A 12,981-nucleotide genomic window follows, 5' to 3' on the forward strand; every position below is an offset into this window, starting at 1 on the left:
TGTGTTTTGATTCTCCCTGAGAAAAGTATTGATTTGTAGGGATGTGAATCGTTTTTTGACGATTTAAAATATTGTCCGATATATTTTAAATCGTCAAAAATCGTTAGGGCCACGATACAATACCAATTCCCCCGATTTATCGTCAAAAAATCGTAAATCGGGGGAAGGGGGAGGGCAGGAAAACCGGCACACTAAAACCCCCTAAAACCCACCCCCGACCCTTTAAATTAAATCCCCCACCCTCCCGAACCCCCCCCAAATGCCTTACATTACCTGGGGGTCCAGCGGCGGTCCGGAACGGCAGCGGTCCGGAACGGCCTCCTGCAATTGAATTGTGTTGTCTTCAGCCGGCGCCATTTTTCAAAATGGCGGTGCAAAATGGCGGCGGCCATAGACCAACACGATTCGACTGCAGGAGGTCGTTCCGGACCCCCACTGGACTTTTGGCAAGTCTTGTGGGCATCAGGAGGCCCCCCCAAGCTGGCCAAATGTCCTGGGGGTCCAGCGGGGGTCCGGAAAACGATTTCCTGCCGCGAATCATTTTCCGTACGGAAAATGGCGCCGGCAGGAGATTGACTGCAGGAGGTCGTTCAGCGGCGGTCCGGAACCCCCGCTGGACCCCCAGGGACATTTGGCCAGCTTGGGGGGGGGCTCCTGACCCCCACAAGACTTGCCAAAATTCCAGCGGGGGTCCGGAACGACCTCCTGCAGTCGAATCGTGTTGGTCTATGGTCGCCGCCATTTTGCGCCGCCATTTTGAAAAATGGCGCCGCTGAAGACAACACGATTCAATTGCAGGAGGCCGTTCCGGACCGCTGCCGTTCCGGACTGCCGCTGGACCCCCAGGTAATTTAAGGCATTTGGGGGGAGGTTCGGGAGGGTGGGGGATTTAATTTAAAGGGTCGGGGGTGGGTTTTAGGGGGTTTTAGTGTGCCGGCTCACAATTTTCACGATACTTTAAACACCCAAACGGCAACAATACGATTCCCTCCCCCTCTCAGCCGAAATCGATCGTTAAGACGATCGAGGACACGATTCACATCTCTATTGATTTGCTCTACCCTAATGGTTCTCAGACAAAATCAGGTGCCAGGGAATTGGGAAGGAGAGAAGGAGGTGAGTAGCACAGAGGGGGCAAATCCAGTTTCTAAATTGTTGCTTCAGCCTACTTGAGCAGGTTTTCAATAGAAGAAGACAAATGGGATGAAGATATGATGGCAACTGCTCCTAATTAGGCTTTCCTGTCTTAAAGAGTTTTATTTATTTTATTTATTTATTTAGGATTTTTATATACCGACATTCTCAATACAAATATCAAATCAGGTCGGTTTCCATAGAACAAAACTGTCGCAGTTAAAGCGTTACATTAAACAGAGTTTCTGAACATAACATAAATATTAAATATTAGATAGACAACAATAACTCGTCAAAATAATGTGAATAAATGTAGGGAATAGCTAAAAAGAGGGTAGGCTAAATAGGGATATACAGGTAACAGAGAACAGTGTTGAGGGCAAAAAACATGAGTAATGCATGAGCTAGAGAACTAATGCATCAACAAAGGAGTCTTTTCAAAACAAGTGGGCTGTCCAGATCAGGCGTAATAGGGCCTTGAGGGGGTATGGGCGGTCATGGAACTTATAGTGGACTATTTTGCTCTTTGACCGGTGTCGGAGTGTTCCTGCGATTCTGGATAGGCTTGCCGGAAGAGCCACGTTTTTAGGTTTTTCTTAAAAGTTAGATGATATTAACCATTTGCATGTAGCAGAAAGGCAAGGAGTGGCCTCATAAATGAACTTTAGCTGTTCTATCATTCTCATCTCCATACTGGACAATGGATACTATTTAAAATATTTATTCAAAACTATTAGCCTCAAGAAGGCTATTACCAGAAACATTTACAGAGAAAACTAACCTTCCAAATCTCAAAAATAGACTACTAGTGTTGCGATGCGGCCCGTGGCTGGAGCCACGAGCTGACACTTACCTCTGCGGTGGGGCCGCCGACGTTGCTGCCGTCCCACGGCCCTGTGAGGCCTCAGTCTGCCTTCTCCTGCCCGTGGCAGGAGCCACCGTCGCCGTTGAGCCACTCCTAGGTGATACTTTCCTTACTGGTGACTTTGTTTCTTCAAAGCAACACAGGGGCTATCAGAGTGTATGTGTCCCTGAACATCTCCTCCATACAACTCTTAACTTGCCCAGCTCCTCCAGGTCTGCTCGGCAGAGACAGGACACCGCTGTCCAGGGTCCTGCTCCCTGCTTCAGACCCTGCTAAGGGGCGGGCCCGTGTCTTTCCCCTGGATTTAAAGGGACAGTGAGGGTGCGGTCCTTTAGGCCCCAACTGAAAGCTCCTCCCAGGGAGTTAACTCTTAGCTCTACAAAAGGGCTCAATTGCCACTTCCACCTTGCCTTGGAATTGGGTCGTTCTACTGCTTCTGGTTCAGTGTTTGCTCTGGATCCCATGTTCTGGTTGACCGCTTCCTGGGACTTCTGTTCCGTCCAGCATCCACTTCCGTGGTGGCTGGAACCCAGGTCCGGAAGAACACTTGCTCTGGTTGATCTCTCACCAGGTTGCTACTCTGGTGGCTACTGATCCAAGTGCCTTCAGTTCCAGCGTCCTTGTGTCTTCAATGTCTTTTCCAAGTTCCTTCTGTTCCAGTGTCCTTCTGTTCCAGTGTCCTTCAGATCCAGCGTCCTTGTGTCTCCAGTGACTTCCACGTCTCGCCTTCCAAGGTAGTAGCCCCGGACTGTCTTCTCGGAACTGACCTTTTGCCTGTTCCTCGACCATCCCTGCCTGCCGCCTGCCCAGACCTATGCCTGTGACCTGACTATGCTGATTGCCTTCTGGAACCTGACCTTGCCTTGGCTAACTACTCTGGACTGATCTCTTGTTACCGACCCTTGCTTTCCATTTGGACTCTTCTTGCTGGCCTCCCATGACCTCTGGCCTTCCTCTATGGACAATGACCGCACACCCTTTTGCTGGTGGGCCTGCTCCGAACTGTCTCATCAGAGATCCTACGAGGCCCACCTGTGACCATCTCCTCCTGTACTCCGCCTCCTGGTGGCAGGCGCCCTCCAGGTCCGACCGGAGGGCTGAACCAACCCTGCCCCAGGCCAAGGGTCCACTTCATGCGCAACAACTAGGAGTTATGTGGAATAATCCCTGTTTTTAATCATAGACTTTACAAAATTTCATGTTAGTATTGTATCATTAGCTGTACCTTGGGAACATCATTTACACTATACAGAAATGACTTCTCATCTTAATTGTACTTTAAGATACAACAGAAACTAATCTTCTATTGGCTCAGAAAGTTGCTCAAATATTATTTGGTCAATTAAAGAAATAAGAACATAAAATTTACCATACTGGGCTAGACCAACAGTCCCTCAAGCCCACTATCCTGTTTTCAATGATGACCAATCTAGGTCATACTGACAGGATCCCAAATGCTATATAGATTCCATGCTGCTATTCCAGGGATATGCAGTGAATTTATCCAAGACTACCTTAATAATTGTTTATGGACTTTTCTTGCAGAAGCTTTCCAATATTTTTAAACCCAGATTCACTAATAGCATCCACCAAATACTCTGGCAATGAATTCTAGAGCTTAATTCTGCTTTGAGCAATGGAATATTTTCTCCTATTTGTTTTGAATGTACTACTTAGAAAATTCATTCTATGTGACTTAGTCTTTGTACTTTTTGAAAGAGTAAACAACTGATTTGCCTTTACCCATTCCATTCCACTCATTATTTTACAGACCTCTTTCATATCTCCCCTCAGCCGTCTCTTCTCCAAACTGAACAACCCTAATCTTTTCTGCCTTTCCTTGTAAGGGAATTGTTCCAACACCCTTCTCTGTACCTTTCCTAATTCTGCTATAATATTTTTGAGATGCAGTGACCAGAACTGTACACAATACTCGAGATGTGTTTGTACTCATGGAGCAATACAGAGGCATTATAATATTCAGTTAAGAAGACAATGCTGTGCATGATGTAATAAGGATTTCTTATTAATAAAGCATAATTATACTTTTGAACTAAGCGACAAGTAGTCTGTCAAATGATTTATGAAAGTCTGACACCATAGAAATTATGAATGAATCATCCTGTGAAGTAATATATTGTTTTGCCAGACATGACTGGCATTGTATAATAAATATTCGAAACAGACTGCATATTTGAACTACATGATTTGTTAGTGTATGCTCACCTCAGCTCAGCCATTAGTGTAAGAAGATGTGGCAAAATGAGCATTAACTATCATATGAACTTGGAGGATATACTTATAAAAAAAAGAAAGAGCTTCTCAAGTATTTTGCTCATGATGACAGACAATAACGTCTTTTCAGTTCCTGTGGCTTTTAACCATTTTCTTTTAAACACTGATTCTGTGCTACTGTAATGTTAGTAGCACAGTGACATCACCTGTTAAATTATTCTTCAATAAAAGAGCACAGCATTAAATGGAATTTCAATGAATTTATGACAGATGACAAATGGACCAACTGGTCCAAATTAACAACAGAAACAGCATAATTAAAGATTGTGCATATGTTGGCAAACATCCTACTATGTAAAGACCTTAATTGACATCAAATATATTTCCAGTCAACAGAACAGAGGATTCTGTAGTTAAAAAAATAAAAATGAATGAACATGAACACAAATTAACTAAATGATATACCGATAAACTAAGGCTGTTAATCAGAGTATCAAGGAGAATTCCACATCAATAGGAAAGAGCCACAGATTTGAAATCATATAATCAACCCAAAAAGAGAAAACCATTATTTTCTAAATGTTCAGAATATAAATAAAACACATAAAATACTTTCTGAACTAGAATGAAGTTAGGTTGCAGATTAAGGGCCTGAATTACTTAACATTTTTCCTATAGAACTGGAGAAAAGCCTTAGTAATTCAGGCACTAAATTCCAGAAATAAAATTAAATCAGATTCAAAACTGAATAATTTCCTTGCTGTAGATATTAACACTGTTAAAAGCCTATGACCTAGATTCATCATTTCATGAGAATAGCATCTGTGATAAAAAAAAAGGGGGTATGCTCAGGGTAATTTTTACATCACATGTTAAATTGCATTTTGGGCTGCTGGAGAGAGAGAGAGAGACTCTTTATAAGGCTTTTCTATAAGTAAACTATTTATACCACTGTAAGATGGCCAACTAGGAACTCAAGGTGAGGTTTTGGTGGTGACCTAGGTTTTGGAAGGCTGTTTTACATGCACAATCAGAGGTACAAACAGCACAGTAGACATCAGTGAAGAATTTATGTGATTTGGAGTATTGAAAGGTACACAAAGATGAGATTTGTACAGTGTACTCTTGACCTAGCTTGATAGTGCATCAAGCTAGGTCAAGAGAGTGCATCAAGTTAGGTCAAGAGTACACTGTACAAATTTCATTTTTATGTACCTTTCATTACTCCAAATCACATAAAATCTTCACTGATGTCTACTGTGCTGTTCGTACCTCTGACTTACATGTAAAACTTCCCCCCAAAATCTAGCCAACCACCAAAATCTCACCACGCGTTCAGAATGGCCGTTCTTACAGTGGTATAAAAAGTTGACTAATATTTGTGCCTCCTCATAGGTTTTCTCTCTCATTCTACTCCTCCTCCCCAAGCGGAATTTGTGATTTTTTCTCAAAACCTGTTTCAGGCATAATGTGCAGCATAACACCAGGAAAAAATGTATAGTTATTTCTGGAGTTAAATCATGTGAAAGTGTAATGCACACTATCACATGAAAATTTAAACACCCCTCATTTTCATAAACTCTGCCCAAACTCCTCCTTTTTGACTATATTTTTTAAATTTGCATACGCATCTCACGATGTGGTATTTTTCACATGCATTATGGCATTATCACAGGTGTTAGGGCCCTAACACCCATGATTATACCATAACGCAATTTTTTGAATGACCCTGTATGTTTGCCAGTGCATTATTTTAGTTAATATTTATTTGTATCCAAACACATATGGCTTACTACAATACCTACTGTTCTACATTTTTGTGGGAATTTGTTTTTTCTTTTCTGCACTTTTGATCAATTATGGTATGATAAATGTAAAAGACTATTGAATTCCCAGCTTCCTTTAAAAGTCAACTTCAGCAAAAAGATGTGTTTACCTGAATATGAGAAACTGAAATCTGTGGCTTTGTCAGTGATTAATAATTATGCATTTTTGAGGGGAAGAGAATAATGGAATAAAGTAGTTTTCTCTCACCAAGTCTTGTGAAGTACTTTCACCTCGTATAATAGGGATGTGCAGAGGGACGCCATACGTTGCATTCGTGATTCGGATTCTTCGGGGAGCAGATACGTTGCATTCGGTCATATGGCGCCCCGATGCGTTAATACGGCGATTTCTATTCATCTCCCAGCTAAAATTAAAATTAACTACAACCCCCCACCCTCCTGACCCCCCCCCCAAGACTTACCAAAACTCCCTGGTGGTCCAGCGGGGGGTCCGGGAGCCATCCCCTGCACTCACACCCTCGGTGCCGGTTTCATCATGGCGCCGATAGCCTTTGTCACAGGGGCTACCGGTGCCATTGGTCAGCCCCTGTCACATGGCCATCGGCGCCATCTTGTGCTCCTACCATGTGACAGGGGCTGACCAATGGCACTGGTTGCCCCTGTGACATAGTATGGGCAAAGGCTATCGGCGCCATTTTGAGTACTGGCATCGGACGGCCGGAGCGCAGGAGGTTGCTCCGGGACCCCTGTTGGACCCCCAGGGACTTTTGGCCAGCTTGGTGGGGGCCTTCTGACCCCCACAAGACTTGCCAAAAGTCCAGCGGGGGTCCGGGAGCGACCTCCTGCACTCCGGCTGTCCAATGCCGCCGATGGCCATGTGACAGGGGCTGACCAATGGCACCGGTAGCCCCTGTGACAAAGGCTATCGGTGCCATGATGAAACCGGCACCGAGGGTGTGAGTGCAGGGGATGGCTCCCAGACCCCCCACTGGACCACCAGGGAGTTTTGGTAAGTCTTGGGGGGGTTCAGGAGGGTGGGGGGTTTGTTTACATTTTTATTTAGGTGGCCGTATTATTCGGCGAAGATTTGTGTATTCGTGGGGAATCGCGATACGTTTTGCTTCCCCACGAGTACTACGAATAGTGCAATATACGTTGCGGATCGCCAATACGGCGAAAACGAATGCACACCCCTATTGTATAACTTCTAGACAAAATCTCAGCAAAGCAATCACTGCAATTGAAATATAAAGCAAGAAAGAAGAAAAATGAATACTAGTAGCACATCTCCCTGGAAAATAATGTGTCCATACTTAGCCTCATCACTATTTATTATTTATTTATTTTTAACTTTTATATAACAACATTCCCGTATAGAATACAAATCACACCAGTTTACAATGAAAACATAACATCGCATGAGAGCGTTACATAGAACAAATAACAGTGCATGAACTTTCAACAGATAACATCGCAAAAGAGCGTAACATTGAATAAAGGGAGATGTTGAATAAACAAGGGAGCAACAAGTTAATAGGTAGGATGTAGGCTTGAACTAATCTGTAACGCTATGTGATATTACTCCATAAATGGTTAATACATATTTAGTCCTTAACGCTATGTGATATTACTCAGGTGGTAGCAATAGTGCAGACTGTTCAGGTGAAGATAACACTCCAAGGTTGACCTGTTCATGGACCAGGAGACAGACCATAGATGCTATTTATTTATAAAAATTTGATTACTTGCTTCTCAACACAAAGCATCAAAGTGAGCAAATTATAAATATAAAGCACATACAGCAGTATAAGTAACATGATTATTCCCACTTGATCTCTATCAGATGCTGGTGGTTTGTCCTCCAGAACTGGGCACAGTTCTCCAGAAAAGGTCTTGACCTGTACAGAGTCATTATCACATCCTTTTTCTCATCTTGTGCATCCTAGAATATATCTTGCAGTAGATGGATGTCAAGATTAACAAACTTATGGAAGCTGTATATTTCTTATAAATAAAGTTGACCAAAACAATCTTTATAGTGAATGCATTATACAAAAAAATCACTTACATTTTATAAAATATATGTTTTTTAAAAGGTGAGTCAATTAAGAAAGTGGTTTATGCTGTTATCTTACTTTTCAAGAAAAAAGGACCCAATATCGTATAACATGTAACTATATACATTAAACAAAGACCTGTTATATTTGGATGAAAATTGAGTGTACCTTCATACGATGCGAACAACAGGTTCTGCTATCGTGTCTGTGAGCCTAATTCAGGCTTCTAAATCATTAGGTACCTCAATGTGTTGCTGTTAGATTATGTTAAAGTCCACTTGTTTATATGCTCTTCAAAGTGAAATTTGTAATACTGAATATGATAAGTGGTGGCTAAGGCCAGCGTTATAATATTCAGTATTACAAATTTCACTTTGAAGAGCACATAAACAAGTGGACTTTAACATAATCTAACAGCAACGCATTGAGGTACCTAATGATTTAGAAGCCTGAATTAGGCTCACAGACACGATAGCAGAACCTGTTGTTCGCATCATATGAAGGTACACTCAATTTTCATCCAAATATAACAGGTCTTTGTTTAAGGCATCTTACTTTTGACATGTATAAAGTTAACATGAATCAAAACATACACAATTATTTCAAGAAGGAAACATGCATACTTTGCCTGCAAACAATGGGCTTCATTTTCTAAAGTATCGCAGGCCTGCGATACTTTAGGTAATGAGGGGGGGGTCAACCCGGGGGGCGGTCCTGCGCTAGCCAGCAGCGATCGCACCGCCGTGGTGTGATCGCTGCCGGTTTCGCACCCAATAGTGCCACCATAGAAGGTGTAGCTATTGGGCACGAACTCGGACGCGAAAAGGCCCTTACCTTTTCGTCGTCCGCGGCGTCTTCGCGGAGTCGGCCCCTGTGACGCCCCAACTCCTCCTCTTCCGGGGCCAACTCTGCCTCCATCCTGGTGTCGCACGCGATAAAGGACTTTTCGCATGCGAAACGTCCCTTATCGTGTGCGAGCCACTTGGAAAATGACCCCCAAAGTCTGCTTTTGTTTGTACTTGCAATAACTTCTTCAATCACTGCAGATTCCTATTCACTCTTTTCCTTTGATCACCTAGAATAAAACTGAGAATATTTCTCATTCAACATTGAAAGAAAACATCTGACTTGTGTTACCCTTCTATGGTCTATTAATTTTTCAGTTGGTATTGTAGGTTTCATCTTCATATATTTCTTTTGTTTGCAGGCTTTGACCTAGTGAAATGTGAAGATCCAGGGATACCTAATTATGGCTACAAGATAAGAGATGATGGACACTTTGCAGACACAGTGGTTTTATATAGCTGCAATCCAGGATATACTATGCATGGTAGTAGCACTTTGACTTGTCTAAGTGGAGATAGAAGAGTATGGGACAAAGCATTGCCATCGTGTGTAGGTAATGTAATATATACTTACTCATTATATCAATATTTCAAATGTTTTTGGGGAGATCTTTGTGCAGGACATAGAGGCCTGTAACAGGACACTACTCACACCCTATCCTGGATCTCTGCTCAGAGATAGAAAAATAGAAACATGACAGCAGAAAAAGACCATATGGCCTATCTAGTCTGCCTATACACCCAACTAATTTAGATTTACAGTTCCCATCACTCAATAGCCTAAAACAAACAAACAACTAGGCCAATTTGCAGAAACAGTCTTTTATTCCTTTCCTTGGTTGTTTATTTCACAGACACCATTTATTTATTTATTAAAATGATTGCACTTCTGATCAAAAGATGTTGCAAGAATTTCAAAAACACAATTGAAGACAATGTCAAACACACAGAAAACATAAACAAATATACTTACTAACAGAAAAGCAATCCACTTAGGTGCTAAACATCTCTGCCTGCCACCAACTAGCATGCTAACCCTTTAAGCTTATTTCATCTTACAAACAAAATACTTGACATCACAGGAAATATCATATAAATAAATAGATAAAGAAAATAGAAGTCTAATGATCACTATACAAAGGACTCATAACCACAAAAAATTAAACTAAAAGTAAAGCATTGGCCTCTTAATGTTTTTCACTAAAAATACAGAGATTACAATGACCCATCCTAAAAACTTCACATTCCTATTAGAAATTTCATAAAGATATTGCCCAAAAAGTAATTCAAGTCTCATCAGTAATAATACAGACCTCACTGATACAATACATCTTCCTTATCTTCTTTCAGATAAACCATATCCCCAAAATACCACAAGATTAATATATAAGCCTCTCAAATGCTCTTACAAAGAATACTGAAGTTCTTTGATCTGAACTACAAATATTCTCCATCCTTAAAATCTTCTTTCAGAAAAAACAACTAAATACAAAATGTTCTTGCAGAGAATGCACAACCCCCCAAAAAAAACAATTATCTAAATTGGAAACATCACATTGTAAATTATTGTTTCCCTTTGGAAAAGACAATTAGATGCCAAAATACAGAGCATACATAAATCAAAAAATAGAAGCATCCCACATATCTCCCTTCAGAGGAGATAATAATTAGATGCAAAGTTTTTTACAGAGAATGCAGGAAGTGCATTACCCTAAACTAGAAACATGTACACAGCCTTCCTTAAGAAAGGACAATTTCAATGCAAAAACTCTTATTGAGAGTTTAATATCCTAATTAGATACATGTTCTACCCTTACCTCCCTTCTTAATAGACATTATATGCAAAAACTAACACTCCTTCATAATCTCAAAATCTCCTTAACTAAAAACCTGAGTTAAAAGGCACATCTTTAGTCCTTTTTTGACAGGAAAGTATCCAGACTTCTTAATGTTAATGGTAGCTTGATCTACAGAGAAAGGAATGGTGCACTGGAGGTACTTGACTTAGTAACAGTTAATCTGGCGCCTTTAATATATGGATCCAGTTGGAAATTCCAGAGAAGACCTCAAGGCTCAGGATAATGTGTGCAAGAGCAAGTGCCCCGCCCCCCCCACCCCATGAAGCCTTGATCACAAGATTCAAGATCTTAAAATGAACCCTACATTTTATTAGAGGCCAATGTCGTCTCTTCAGATTCAGGGTGTTGTGGTCCCTCATAGAAGAGCTTACTTTGGTAATGGCAGTTGCATTCTTTAGACAAAGTAGGTACGTCTTTGAGATACCCACGTAAAGCCCATTACAATAATCCAGTTGCCTGGTGATGAAAGAGTAGGTTACATTAATCATAGTATTCCATTCTAAGGATGGTTTCAGTTGTCAAATAATTTTAGCTGATACACCTGACTAATATAACATTTCCATTATCTAGGTTGACTCCAAGGTCACATACTGTACTTGTGATTTAACTGGAATAGCCAATTCTCTATGCATATTTACACTTGACAGAAATTACTTACCTAATCTGCCCACTTCCATGACCTCAAACTTATAATAATTTAATTTCAGTATTGTAGGTGGCATCCAATCTTTGATCCTGGAGATACAAATACTTATGCTGTCCTGCAGTTAACTTCCTTTCTTTGACCCCTGTGTCAAATAACATATAGAATTGTGTATCATTGGCAAAGTTTAAACATTTGAATTTTTCCATCTGTATCAAATTACCCAATAGATGGAAATAAATGTTAAACTAAAAAGGCAAGATAACAGATCCTTTATGTCAAACTAAACAGGCAAGATAACAGATCCTTTATGTTAAACTAAACAGGCAAGATAACAGATCCTTTGGGTACAATATAGTTCCTGCCTTCATATATATATAGTAAAAGGTGAATTTTAAAAGCTCGAAACATGCATCAATCAGGCGATGCATGAATATCTTGGGTTGGCGTGCGCTGAGTGGATTTTAAAAGCTGCCTGGATACTTGAGTAAATGCTACTGTGTGCACAAATGAAAATCTTTCAGAAAAGGCTGGGAACATGGGCATGGTCTGGGTGTAGCATGGGTGTTCTGTAATTTTAACCTGAAATTTGCACGCAGATACTTATGTGCACTGGCACACGCGGGGATCCCCTGCTACATAACTTTACTTCTGCTATAGATGATATGTAAGTGATAAAACAGAAAAATCTAGGTAGATCAGTGGGGTTTTAAAGGTAAGGATAACAGAGGGAAAGAAAGGCTTTTAAACTATGGGGGGTTTGCAAGATCTATCCCTTAATTGGGCAAACTGGGAACGAACTGGTGTTAGTGGCAATGGTGTCAGTGCACATCCCTTTTAAAATCCCCCACTTACGCGGGAGAAGCGGGATTTGCATGCACAGGCACACTCCCACTTAAAATTGAGCTCACGTGTGTACGGCCAAGCTATTTTAAAATGTGCACACAAAGACACTCAGGCACATGTTATAAAATAGCTGTGTCCCTGGTGCAGGCCGATGCCCGCGCACATACGTGCAACCATGTGCCGCTTAGAAAGTTACCACAGACAAGTATAAAGCTCAATGCAACAGACTAAAATCATCATGTAAGATAGGGATGTGAATCGTGTCCTCGATCGTCTTAACGATCGATTTCGGCTGGGAGGGGGAGGGAATCTTATTGTTGCCGTTTGGGGGGGTAAAATATCGTGAAAAATCGTGAAAAATCGTGAAAAATCTAAAAATCTAAAAATCGCAAAACCGGCACATTAAAACCCCCTAAAACCCACCCCCGACCCTTTAAATTAAATCCCCCACCCTCCCGAACCCCCCCCCAAATGAGTTAAATAACCTGCGGGTCCAGCGGCGGTCCGGAACGGCAGCGGTCCGGAACGGGCTCCTGCTCCTGAATCTTGTTGTCTTCAGCCGGCGCCATTTTCCAAAATGGCGCCAAAAAATGGCGGCGGCCATAGACGAACACGATTGGACGGCAGGAGGTCCTTCCGGACCCCCGCTGGACTTTTGGCAAGTCTCGTGGGGGTCAGGAGGCCCCCCACAAGCTGGCCAAAAGTTCCTG

At 41.7% G+C, this 12,981-nt stretch overlaps 1 protein-coding gene across 1 annotated transcript in view; it reads left to right on the forward strand.

Annotated features, from left to right (window-relative positions):
• CSMD1 (CUB and Sushi multiple domains 1) overlaps nucleotides 1–12,981 on the forward strand; it is a 4,035,193-nt gene that overhangs the window by 2,868,337 nt on the left and 1,153,875 nt on the right. Inside the window, 1 exon segment of the mRNA XM_029596871.1 lies at nucleotides 9,286–9,477. Coding sequence (XP_029452731.1) covers nucleotides 9,286–9,477 — 192 coding nt within the window.

Source organism: Rhinatrema bivittatum, chromosome 3 (genome assembly GCF_901001135.1).
Source record: "Rhinatrema bivittatum chromosome 3, aRhiBiv1.1, whole genome shotgun sequence".
NCBI lineage: Eukaryota > Metazoa > Chordata > Amphibia > Gymnophiona > Rhinatrematidae > Rhinatrema > Rhinatrema bivittatum.